Source organism: Apus apus, chromosome 5 (genome assembly GCF_020740795.1).
Source record: "Apus apus isolate bApuApu2 chromosome 5, bApuApu2.pri.cur, whole genome shotgun sequence".
NCBI classification, from domain to species: Eukaryota; Metazoa; Chordata; class Aves; order Apodiformes; family Apodidae; genus Apus; species Apus apus.
Genome location: NC_067286.1, coordinates 28097580 through 28111175, shown reverse-complemented (window position 1 = coordinate 28111175; position 13596 = coordinate 28097580). Strand labels below are relative to the sequence as shown.

Here is a 13596-nt window from a genome sequence, read left to right as displayed (position 1 = left end):
AACGGCGCTGGAGGGATCAGTGTCTCGCTCTGCTTCCTTCCAGCGGCAGCGCGTCCGCCCTCACCCCCCCATCAGTAGTTACAATTATACTTGCATGCGCATCTAGACAACTGGCTCTTTTTACTCTTGACATACAAAAATGTCTTTTTCTTGTGTTATGCACATGTATTTTTTTCATAGACGCCACTTACAGCCTTGCTATAGCAACCATACATCTTCATAATTGGTAAATTATTCTTTGTTATCCATTCTCTGCTTCCCTAGTTGCAGCTGCACTTGATGTTGAGTTTTTTTTCTTACCATTTTAAGTGTAAGTTCAGCTGAAAAAGCTTCTGTCACTTTGCATCGCTCTTTTCTCTGCTATTTAATGTAGTATTCTCAACTTTCCAGAGAGAAGTTTCTAATTCAGTACTGCTTAATTTTCATTATCTCAACTCTTCCCATGTAATTTGTCATACAACAAAGAGGTTTAATTTTTAGCATTGGTCAAGAAAAATACTTTTCAGATCTGTTGTGTTTTGTTAATACATTACACCTGTTTTCAGATATTCTTGGTAATTTAGCTGTTCTTTTGTGGGACCTAATGTATATTTGCTTTGGTTTTTTTCAGCTGCTTTCTACCTTGCTTGTCTGCTTCCTTTTCCCTGCAAAGAACATCCCACACAACTGCTTTTAAATCAACAGTAAGCAATGAGTAATCCCGGTAACCTCGGGAGGTTATCTGGAAAACCAGGGTTTGCTCGATTTCTTTCTGGAGCTCTACCATTTTATTGTGGCTTTAGCAGAACTGCCAAGCTTCAGCATTTTGTCTATATTAAAATGCACCTGAATTCCTGTTTTGTTCTTCTTATTTCGTCTATTAGTTTAGTATCCATGGAGATCTTGGTGTTTTGTGCTGTTTCTGCCTGTTTAGTGGTGCCAACTTGTTTTTTCAAGGTTCTTTGCCAGTTGCTGTGCTCTCTCCCGGCCTAAGTGCATTCCAAATCTTTATTTTTTGTATTATTTTCTTTACTAACTCTGTATTCTTGTTCAACTAAAACAGTGGGTTTATATTAGCACAACTTTTTCTAGAAGTCCCACAGTAAAGCAAAACCATACTGATAGTTCAGCTAAAATACATGGCCAGGCAAGAAGCTTGTCCCACAGCAGGAGGAAGGGCAGGCAGTTCTCCTGTTGCTTGAGCACATTTGTTGCTGTCTTGGAATCACAGCCTTGCTTCTCTTGCTTGACTACATTGGAAGCTGGATTTTACAATTGCTACTGTTGATGCGAAAACATGAGGACTTCTCCAGTAATCAGTCTAAAATTAGCTGTTGTGCAAGAACCACTGTTGGTACATGGTCTGCCATGCAGATCTGCAACATGCACAGACAAAACTATGTGAAGATTTGAATTTACTGTTAAGTGGTTCAATGGCTACATTGACTTTGTCTTTTTTTTTTACATCTTATGCCTAAATCTGTATCAGTGACAGTATCTGCATGGTAATTTTAAGTGACATTTCAATAAGGAAAATAAGTCTGCAGTGACTTTTAAAAATGATGAGTGGTAGCTACTGCAGAAGAGCTGCCGTCACCTACGTTCTGAAGATGTAAGAGAACTTTGAGCATACCTGTGGCCAAGTACAGTGAGAAAAATCTATTGAATATACCTGAAAAGGTCAGCTGAAAACTTTATCCCCATACTGGTAACTGAGGAACATGGAGAAGTTGTTTGGAGGCTTCGGCTGTTAAGACTGCAATGGAAGGAAGCAGTCTTCTTTAAAACAGAGAATGTCTAGTGATGTTCAGTAGCTATGTATACCTGCAAGGCCCAAAGCTATGGCTATCTGCTTATTTCCACAGCCTCATAAGGGTACAAACACATGGAACTGCACAACTGCACTGGTTTGCAACAAGCTGGAAAACTTCCAGCAGCATTTAGGCCAGGTCACTTACCAGATAAGTTCCTAAATGGTCTAATCTACCAGGGTAGCAAATGCAGAGTACCCAGAACAGTTAATACTGTTGGGGTGTGGAGGAAAAATATTGACCTTGGAGAAAAGCATATGCCTAAAGCTACTGCTGCTCCTAGTGAAACAAAAATTTGGAGCTTCCAAACCCTTTTGTTTCCTAACACTCCTCAACAAAGCGGGCTAGGTAAGGATTCCGAGATACAGACCAATAACAACAAGCTGTTATTGAGCAGGCATTCTTTATCGTAGTGCAGCACTACTCTGAGGCGTTAGCAAAACACCCCAACTAACATACACCAATAACATGCATACTCAGTTTTATGTCAGTGAGTTCCCAGAATTCTTTTACATAGGCATTTCGTTTCCTGGAATTGGCTACCTTTGTAATTATGCATGCTCGAGGGTCTCCTGGGGGGGTGTTTTTGTTGATCCTAGTCCTTTGTCACCTTTGTCTCCAGGCTTCCCCTGGTATATTGCCCAGGTGGGTCAGAATCAAGATGAGTCTTTGTAGGCACCACAGATCTTAAAAGACTTGATGTTATCACAACCTGCAGGATGCTTGGCATAATTGACAGTTTCACAGAGCACATTTTTTTTAAAAGTAACCCATTCAGCTAAGGTACAGCAAATCAATTATTTTAGTAAATTTTTATCAAGCTGTATTTCTATTGAATCTACCAACGAGTATCCTATGACTATCACTAGGCTTATACGAAGTACAAACATTTTGCCTTTTAGTTAGCTCAAATGGGAGACACATGCCGTGACTTCTGAAGTAGAATAAATCAGTGTATATGAAAATTACCTAAGCTAGGAACAGGGCCCCAAGTTAACACCCCCACTGTGAAGTGAAAGTGCCTGCGGAGGAACTTCATCCATGGAACTCTGCAGGCGGGATGAACAGAAGGTTCGCTTGCTGGCCGCCCTGTCAGACCCTGGGGAAGCGCTTTGCTCTGCTCTGCCCTGCTCTGCCCTTCGCGGGCGGCCGCTGGCGCTGCCTGGAGGGCCGGGCCTCCCCGGCCGCTCAGCGCTCCCGAGCGGGAAGGGCAGCGCAGGGCAGGGCCGGGCAGCGCGGCTGCTCTCGCTGCCTCTCACGGCCTCCAGCTGCCGGACTTCTCCGCCCTCAGCTTCACCTGCGCTGCCGCCCCGGGACGGGGCACACGAGGAGACCGCACCTCCGCCCCTCCCGCACCCGCGGGCCCAGCGCCGCGGAGCATGCGCGGGGCGGGCTGTGGGCGGGGCGGGCGCTGCGGGCGGGGCGCTGCGGGCGGGGCGGGCTGGGCTGTGGGCGGTGAGGGCTGTGGGCGGGGCGGTGCGGGCAGGGCGCGGTGGGCGGTGCGGTGCGGACAGGGGGCGGTGCGAGCAAGGCGGGCCGCGGGCGGGGCGGTGCGGGCAGGGCGCGGTGGGCGGTGCGGTGCGGGCAGGGGGCGGTGGGCGGTGCGGTGCGGGCAGGGGGCGGTGCGAGCAGGGCGCGGTGGGCGGTGCGGTGCGGGCAGGGGGCGGTGGGCGGTGCGGTGCGGGCAGGGGGCGGTGCGAGCAGGGCGCGGTGGGCGGTGCGAGCAGGGCGCGGCGGGCAGGGGGCTGTGCGGGCAGGGCTCGGCGGGCGGGGCGCGGCGCGGCGGGCAGGGGGCGGGGCGGGCAGGGCGCGGTGGGCGGGGCGCGGCGCCGGGGGGCGGTGGCGGCTCCTTCCGGGCGGTGACGCCGCCGCCGGCCGCGTCCCTGGCTCGCAAAATGGCGGACGGAGTCAACGAAGGGCCTGGAGCGGGAGCGGCGGGAGCGGGGGCTGGGCGAGCCGCCGGGCAGCCCCAGGAGCGAGCCACGGTGAGGCTGCAGCCCGGCGCGGTTCCTCCTGCCCCGCTCGGGGGCAGCCTGTGCCCGGCCCGCGCTGCGACCCCGGCGCTCGGTCGCGGTTTGCCGGCCGCGGGGCGCCCGGCTGCCGTGTCCTCTTCGGCGGGGCTGCCGTGCGGCGCTCTGGAGGGGCGGGACACTCCGCTGCGCGCCCGCTGTTGTCGGCACCTGCCGAGGTGCGACCGCGCATTCCTCGCGGGTGCGGGTCCGGGGCACCGGGCCCTCCTCCCCGGCGGGGCCGGGGCGCGCGCTCCGCCGCCGCCCGGCCTGGCTGGGCCGCCACCCCAAAACGTCAGCGCTGCCCAGGGCCCGGCGGGCCCGTCCGGCGCCCCGAGCGAGGCGGCTTGTCCCGGCTCCCCGCAGCACCCCCAGCCCCTGGCGGGTGGCTGCAGTGGGCCTGCAGGAGGCCAGAGCTGGGAATCTTCTAAGGCTGTCCTGCTTCCTGAAATCATTGAAGGCTATACCTGCTTTTTAAAAATCTTTATTCTGAGTTTATTAAAGGTGACATTATTGTGGAGCAGGAAAGGCTGAGTAGCAGATCATTGTTCTGCAGTCAACATGTGAATAAAGTGACAGATAGTGAAGTGTGTAATGGATGTAGACAGCTGTTCATTTGCTGAACAGAGTTTTTGTGTTTGTTTGTTTTTTGGGTTTGTTTTTTTTGTTTACTTTTTCTGTAAATTAAATTAAATCAGCTGTGGATTTAATATTCCCTTACTGTACACAACTTGGTATTGAATCTACCTAGAGATAGTGAGTCAGGGCCTTCTTTGCTTTCCTTCACAACCTTGCAAAGCGTTTACTATGTTGCAACCACTTTTGCTAGAGGAGTTTAAGACCCAAGGGATGGCATTTTAAAAAAGGGAGTCTGAGTGCGTATCAGAAACCTTAGATTTTGTTTTACATTTTCCTGCAGCAACCTAAATGTGTACTATGGTTTTGGATGTTTAAAAGTTGAGCACTGGCAAGTCTGTAGAATAGCTACTTTTTGCATAATGTTACACACCATTAAGGAATATAGGAATATACAAATAGGGAGATGTTTACTCATGGGACTTTTCTTGCAGGTGACTGTGATAAGCCATCAACTATTATTTGTTGTACCTTTCCTCTTGGTATTGGAAGGGTATCTGCAAATTATAAGGATGCAGTCTGTGACTACAGAGCCATTTCTAAAGTGAAGTATGTTTCTCTGGCCATATCAGGCCTATATGTGGATTTTTTTCTGTATTGGAAACAATTTGATTTTAAGATAGTGAAAATGTAATTCGATTGCATCATAGAGTCAAAAAATGCAACCTGAGCAGGCTAATTCTTAACCTTGAGAGCCATGTATAGAGTCAGAAAGGTATTGAGGGTGATGGTTGCAATCAGCAGCAAAGCAGTAACAATCAACTTTTCATTATTTGGGCACATAAGAGACTTGAGTTAGCCCAGGGAATGGGTAAAACCAATAGTAGTGGTATTGTGGAAAACACGGGGAGAGTTGTTGAAGTTGTCCTCAGCGTTGATGCTCGTTCACTGTGTCTTATTTTTTAAGTGGTGTCAGCCAGTTTAGAGTATGTCAGTCAATTTAGAGTATCTGTGCCAGAATTACCATTGTTACAAGAGAGATGAGGCCTGGCCACCCAGGCTGTGTTGTCTGCCACATATTCAAGCAAACTGCTGGAATGTTGACAGGGAGTACGGGGTGAGGGTACTATATTAAGGGAGAAGGGGAGCCAGGAATATGGACTTATGTTGCTTCTGACAGTGTTCATGAAGTTGGACTGCAAACATGGCTGTACTGATGCCAGAGACAGCTGTAATCTGGAAGCAGTGCCATCCAATTTACTGCTGTACTAATGCTACTAGTTAGGTGGAGCTAACGTATCCTGACTGGCTTGTGTTGTCAGCGTGCATGGCTGATGTCAATGTCCATTTGTTCCGGTGCTGGAATCAGGAAGTTGAGGGAGTGTGGAGCAGAAACAACTGGCTAAATGAAATGAGTTCTGGCTTTACTGAACTTGTGAAATCTGTTTCAGTGTCAACCCAGTCAGTCTCACTCTTGCTCTCCTCCTTTCTCTCTGGCTTTGGGTGCTGTTGGTTACTGTGCACGACCATGTCTGGCTGCATGTGTAGTAAACCTTCCCATAGTGCTGGGTGCATGATGCAGGATTACCTGAATGATTCTGCAGGAGCCGGCCTGAGTCTGGAATAGACGGTGATGATTTAGGTAATGAACTCTTCTGCATATAGCCCAATTTAGTGGTTTCTTTGGTGCACTTAATTCCATCTCTTCAGGTTGGATGGCTGTAGTTAGAAATACCTGAGCTGGCCTCTCACTGCATTAGTTGGAAGTCAGGTCCTGTTTCTGCCCTTCTGTATAGTGGCTGTGTTGCGTCCTGAGCTGAGCTGCCCTGAAAGAGAGAGGGCTGAATTTGGATTGCACTGGCACTGACCTAGCAGTAAACCTTACCTACCAAATTGAAGCTTACTTTCTTTTCCTTCGCTACAGTTCCCGCAGTTGTTTGCCGGATTAATGGGCTGGACTTGGTTTACCAAATAGTTGGCCAGCAGGCATTGCTGGTGGCCTAATAAAAAAAGTGGGCTCTGCAGGCTGGATTCAGCCCTTTGGTTGTTCGTCCATCTGTATTCTAAACAAATTCCAATTTGACTCCTGTCTGCTTTGGTTTTAAAGAATTTATACTAAATCTTGAAATTTTGATGCATACCTTAATATTTTTTAAGAAAAGGGAATTTTTTCAGTCCCATATTTGTCATCAGTCAATGCTTATATAGAAGGGTATATATGTAAGTGGGGTAGTGTTGTACAAGAGGAGGAAAGCGTTATTAATGATACTTCCTTTTAAGGCAGGGAAGTAACTGGTTGAATTTAAATCTCAGAAAGCAAAACATGATATAAGTGCTTGTACATTCTAAAATATTTCAGATCTTATGTTGTTCAGTGCTATTATATAGTTGAGAAAATGCATATGAAGAGTCTTCTGTAGCTGTCTTGTAAGCAAGTAATAATATGGAGGGGACAGTCATGTGCTGATTATTTCTTAAGATTAATGAAAGCTCAGTCAAGCATCTTTGGTGTTGCAGTGACTTCTACCAGTTTTAAATCTTAACCTCTCCTAAACTCAAATAACCTGCTTAGACTAGGTGGTGTGTCCATGTAATTTTATATTTTATATAATTTTACAATGGTTTATGTTAAGTTAAATTAGTTTAAAATTTCATCTTTAGGTAAACCAGCATGATACAGTCAGAGCCACTGTTTTTAGAACAGTGCAGTGCATTAGCAGAACAGTGTATACTGTGCACTTGTATCCATGTCCAAGAAGTGGAGTCCCTGAAGTTGCAACAAGTAACTCAGCATTGCAGTGTCTTATATATTTAGCACTCTATTGAGTGTTTTTTCCTTCCTTGTCTGCTTTCGTGTTTACTCGCACTATGTGATAATTTTTATGGTTTTTGTTAGTGCAGGAGTAAACTGTGATTGTGAAGATTTCTGTCATCTTTTGCTCAAGTCCCCATAAAGTGCACAAATTATGGTTGCTGTAATGCTGACTTAATACTGTTGCAGGGCTACAGGAGGTATGTGGCACCAGGCCAACGTAGCTGCAAGTGGGTGTTCCTAGTAGTCTTCCCGATCCCGGAAGAGTAGAGAAGCTAGGAATAAGCAGTTTGGTTTTGGTATATGAGGGAAAGCATTTGGGAGATGCTGGGTTCGTGCTAGATTCAGGTTGACTTACTTGAATTTTATTACACGTTGTTCACCACAGAACTGGACAACATACACAGTGGATCTTAAAAGTTATGGTAATTGGAAAATTGTGTGGATCCAAGTTAACTTTGAGTACACAGGCATTTTATAAAAAGACTTGGCATAAACAAATATCAGAAGATTTTTTTTTTGTTCTTTGTGTTTTTCTTTTCTTTTTTCTTCTCAAACATAATTACACCAAAACTTAATCAATTGCCACTTTACAAATATCCACTGTGGCTGTAATTTTTCAAATGCAGTCTGATGCCAAGAAGTTTGACAGAAATTCTGTTCCCTCAAGGGTAGGAGACCACAGCATGGATGTTTAAGATCAAACAAGGAAAGAATCAAAGCCTTTCCTTTGTTTCTCTGTAGAAATAAAAAGGATCTGTCAAATTAATAGCCATAACTTAAAGAAAAAGTTGTATTTTAAAGTCTCATAGAACATTACAAATAACTCTGCAATAGTGATGATTTTGGTGTGGGTTTTGTTTTTTCAAAAAATATATTTTTGTTTTGTTTTAATGCCTGATTCTGTATTCTTGTTTCCCCTAATGTTGACTTGTTACTTGTACATTGCTGTCTACCTAATGCAGGTTTGACTAAAACATTTGGAACATGAAATGTTTTTAGTTTGCATACCTCAAAGTCTTGGGAATTCTAGAATTTGTGGCTACTTTGTTTTAGCTGTTGAACCTACTTAGTAGTAACTGACTAATTTTGTAGCATATTTCAGCTAGAGTGTCCAGGTGGTATGATAAAGTCATCTCCAGCATGTCAGAGCGAGAAGTACAAATCATGATTTAACTTCAGCTATCTCCTTGGGCACCTCTTTGCATTCAAGCACTTATCCCTGTGAGCTGAAGCTGCACTCCTGTGATTCTGGAGATGAGTGTCGTTTAAAACTGGTATCTGACCTTCAGTTTAAAAGAGGTTGAACAGGTTGAGTCTGTGTGTTGTTTACCCTGAAGACCACATTAGTTTTAGCTGTCCAGACGCTGAAATAATGTGTGGTGATGCTGCTACTGGTTACTCTTGCTTCTCTGGTTGTCACTGGTTTGCTTTTGTTCAACTAAACTGGTAATTGTTGGAGACTACTGGAATAAAGGTGTATTCTTCTCTAGACAAAATTTCAGTAGTGTGTGCTGTTGTTATAAGCCTCATTCCCAGTGGGCAAACACCTGCATCATTAAAGCATCTTTTAACATTAATTAGCACTCTGCTTTGGCTTAGGGGCCAAAGTTTAAATGAATGTAGAGATCAAACAGTTCTTTCATGTTTTCAGGTCAGAGTTGATGTTTTGTTAGGATGATGTTAGTCAGTCTTGAATGTTACCTGTGTTGTTTCAATAGACAATAACTTTTGAAACTGTTTCTTTTAGTGCATTTACTGATATCCAGAGAAGAGTAAAGTTTGATACATGGCTGGTTCCCAGCTCTGTTATATAAAGAAGCCAAGTGAATGATGTGTCAGAAAACAGTTACCTTGCAGTGGAGTTCTCAGTGGTTGTTTAAGCTTAGGTTCTCTACTAAAACATTGGCTTTACTTTTTTTGGAGAAAGTGAAATGAATCGTGAAGAGCTACATAGTGCTTATGTGACCAAAAAACTGGAGTAAGCTTCTGTTTTAATTCCCAGAACTGTGCATCTCCCGAGATAGTAGAATTTATGCTCTTAAAAACTTTTAGTTTGATTTAAGGCACAGAAGAACAAATATGCTAATTCATTTTTAGTGCTTATTTTTGAAGCCTCTTCTTTGGGGAATAGTTACATCTTTGAGGTTGAAATAGATTACCTTGTCTCCTTGTTATTTTTACTAAAAATAATGCCTAGGTGCTCAGTACTGCAGTTGGATTTTATTTTTGGTGCATTAGAAAATGGGAAATTTAAAACCAAAATAAACAGAAGGGAAAGTTGAAGGAAGAATTTAAAAGCAGAACCTTATATGAAAAGATTAGCTCAAGAATCTTTTAAAGTTTGCTTTCTAAATAAATTTTAATTATTCTGCATACTTACCAAAGAATTTCTGCTGTGTTTTGGTTTTTTGGTGGTTTTTTTGTGGGTTTGTTTGTTTGTTTGTTTTGTTTGTTTTTGGTTTGTTTGTGGTTGCTTAATTGGATAAACAATATCAGAATAAAATTTTTCAGGGATATTTTGTCTTGGTAATCTCTTGACTAGTAACAACTGTTACATGCATTAAATTGCAGTAGCCTTTTGCATTTGACATTTATGTTGAATGGCACCTCCTTGAAATCAGTATGTCCCCCACATTTTATATATTTACTTCTAAAGTTCTGCTTTTATCAGCTGCCTTGACAGGCAGCTGGTATTGCCATCTCATGCTTTACTACTCCTTTAAAGTGGATTATTGGACCAGGTACAGGTTTTAGTTTATACTGCTGGCATTATCTACTTCTTCACAACTTGTTATTTAATGTTTATAAATATTAATACTCCTTTACACTGATGACATTAGTGTATATTTGTCAAAGTATAGTCTTGAAATTTATGCAGTCACTTTTGCATTAATATAATGGTGTGGAAATCAGTGCAGTTAAAGTAGAGCTGCGTTTTACAGTATTGCCTAATGCAAACTGTTAGTTTGAAAAGGCTTAAGAATTCAAACTAACTGTACGTAGAATGTAGATCAAAAACTGTTATGGATGTAATGTCTACTTAATTAATGTACGTAATAAAACTTGCAATTCTAAGTTATAGTGATGAGAAATCTCATTTGATGGTTGATCTGTAGGTAAAAAGTGAATTGAGATTTTGTTGTTAACTTTTTCCCTTATATTCTTACTTAGCTGTCATTCCTATTATTGTTTGCAGTATTCACAAGTGAATGCATTTGTGAATGGCAAAATTGTGTATGGATATGTTTAATATATTAATAACAGATGTTGCTCTTTTTATAGCAGTATTTCTAAGCAAATACAATTCTTCATCCTCTGACAGTTTCTAATGTGTTGCTTCTTTAAAGGGTTTGGAAGAAAATCTACAAACTGTCCTTTTAGATGTAGGAGAAAACTGGGTGTTTGATTTGAATCGATTTCTGGAAAGATCTCTTTATGCTTAAACATGTGAAGAATTAGTAGTAATTTGCTCCCACAGAGGAGGACATGTTTCCATACAGGAAGTTATCTCCTAATGTTTCTTTCTCAAGTGCTTTTTTTGAGGTACTGCTTCTGTAGTCATATTCGTATGAAAAACTGTTTAAGATTACAAATAACTGCATTTCTTGTACAGAACAAATGAAATGTCTTGGACAAAATAGATCTTGTCTCTGCTCTTTTTTACAAAACCACTTACGCTTGAGAACCACAGGTTTGCATCTCTTCCTGGTGTCTTTCATCTCCCTTTTTAATGGATTTAAGAACTCTTCTAATCTTAAAAATAGAGAATGTGACAGGAACGCATGATTAAAGGAGAAAAAGAGATAGGGCTGTAGAAATTTAGAAATATAAGAGAGGATATAGGAGCCAATATGTGTCTTTGACATATGCTCTTCACTAGTCTCAGGTTCTGGAGCGTGACCTTTGCCTGCTGTTTTCAGTACCTGGGGATGCCCATCAACACAGTGTGGATGTTGCTCCCTCCACAGGAAAAGTGGTGGTGTACTCCTGCCATGATTACTCCCATAGCTCATTCTGGTCATTGCTTGTGGCTGTTTTATTTGTTGGCCTTGTAAGAAAAATTAGAAAATTACCAAAAAGCCCATAAAAATAACTTTAATAAGGTTGCTAGTTCACATATTTAAATCTGAGAAATTTCAGAATTCCTATTTGAGATGAACCTTTAATTACTCCAAATATATGAGGAGATAATTTTCAGTTTGCAGCCCAAAAATACTTTCCAGTGGAATAGTATCAGTTGGAGTGGATTATTTTCAGTTGTTTCCTCTGGGCTTTCCTGTTAGTTCCTGGCTGTGGACCCCAGTGAGTAGGGTGTGAACACTGGAGGCTGTGGAGGGTTACATTATTATGTTTTAACCTTAATTCTGCTGTCTCGTGACCTCTGCCTGCTTCAGTACATTGTTTCAAATTCATTTTTGAGTAGAATCAAATTTGGAAAATTACTTTTCTGTGGAGCTTACTTATAGCAGAAATTGGAAGATTAATTTCTGAAATAAGATTTCTCCTGGTAAACACGTTTGAATTGCAGAATGGTTGAGGCTGGAAGGAACCTCTGGATGTCATCCTGTCCAAACTCCCTTTTCAAGCAGGGTAACCTAGGAGAGGCTGCCAAGGACCATGTCCTGTTGTCCAAGGGTGGTGATTGCACAACCTCTCAGTGCAGCCTGTGCCAGTGCTGGGCAGAAAGCTGCAGTGCAAGCCCCATTTCTGCTTGCAGCAGACTTGCATGGCTCTTAGGCTTTTCTAGACTCCTAGCTCATCCAGTGCCTAGGATGCTTGGAACTTAAAAGATGATGATACAGTATTTTTATGTAGGGTCAGCATATGCAGTCAATAAAGAAGAACTAACAATTTATTTGTTCGTATGGTATTCTTATCTGTAGTAACTGAGCACTTAGCAGGTGTGATGTGCTTAAGTAAAGGAGTGAGCAAGCAGAGGGAAGATAGGATCAAAGTGTTAATGAAAGTATTGAAACCTGAATTTCTGTGTGTATGCACAAGGGGACCCAGCTGGCTTTGGACAGTCAGTCTTAATGTAGGGGTGTGCTTTATTTGGCAGCTTCTGTATTTGATATTTTTGTGTATAATTTTATACTGTTGAATATAGTATCCTAAACCTATTTTGATGCAAGGGTAAATTGCTTCTCCTATGAGACACAGAGGGTATGGGATAGGTCTGAAGTTTAGCCTGGTGCATCTGCATTCTTAGAAATAAGAAAAAGAATATTCTTGCTTTTCTTGTGGATATAATGGATATTTCCTGGGTGATGTATAGGTTAAGGATGTAATTTAGTGTGTTTGATAGAAGGCAGCCACCCTGCTTGTGAGAGTCCTCTCTCTTCTTTCCTCTTATTCCCTGCTTCCTGTCCTCCCTTCTCTGGAAAACATTGAAATAGAATTAAAAGTTTCACACAAGAATGCTTGAAATGCCTGTGAGTTAGCCTGTGTGAGAACCCATTCTATACTTCTGGCAGATTTTCAGGAAAGTTTAGCCCTGTTTTTCTTGAAGCTACGATATGATCTGTTCCAGCAACGCAAGAGCTAAACTTACACCATCTCTTGGGATCATAGCTTATTAGGATAGAAGAGCTCAAGACTGGGATTCTCTTGTGCTTCAGCAAGAGAGCATGCCAAGGGGTCACCCCACACCCCCATACTTGAACAAACATAGTAACCAAATTGGGAGGGGAACTTGCTAAAGCCGTAGTGCAGTACAGGTAAATTAAAACAAAACAAAAAAGTTAAAGGAGGAAAAAATGTTGAAGAAGGAGCATTGGATTATGGATTTTAATTATGATAGGAATAATTTACTTCCAGTCATCTTAAATCAGATGTGATCAAGCAATTCAGTTTTCACTTACCTTTTACAATTTGATATCTTTATGACAACCCCCATCTAAGTTGTCTTTTACAATTTGGTGTCTTTATGCCCCAGGTAAACATAATTTTTATTAGAAAAATTGTTGCTAGGTAGTTGAAAAATTTGAGCAAATTAATTAAAATAAAAAGGCAATCAGCTAATTTGTTATCTTTTTCTTTTGTTCCTTAGCATTGTGAATATGTGAAAATAAATACATACCTATATATTTGAGTGCACTTAAAAAATTAGGATATGTTAAGATGATTTGAAGACAAATTTGCTCTCCCGCTTGACCGCATTATCCATGTTTTTTCATCCTTGTCTGCCATGCATTTTCTTCCGCCACTTTTAGTTAATGAATTGTGGTGATAAATGAAGTAAGGGACTATCTAAGGGTAATGCTAAGGAAGATTTACAGCCAAAATGTCAGTAGAAGCCTCAGGCTAAAACTAAACTGTAGAAGTATAGCGTGTCCCATTAAAGACATAAAGCAAGTGTTTAGAGGGACAACAACATGGAACAAATCTTTTTTAACAGTTTAGTTTT

At 42.4% G+C, this 13596-nt stretch overlaps 1 protein-coding gene across 2 annotated transcripts in view; it reads left to right on the top strand.

The window, feature by feature from the left end:
• The first annotated feature begins 3662 nt into the window (after positions 1–3662).
• UBR1 (ubiquitin protein ligase E3 component n-recognin 1) overlaps positions 3663–13596 on the top strand; it is a 68050-nt gene continuing 58116 nt past the window's right edge. For both annotated transcript variants that reach the window (XM_051622579.1, XM_051622578.1), the window contains exon 1: positions 3663–3775. In XM_051622579.1, the coding sequence (XP_051478539.1) occupies positions 3686–3775 (90 nt within the window). In that variant the 5' untranslated portion in view covers positions 3663–3685. The remainder of the gene's footprint in view (positions 3776–13596) is intronic.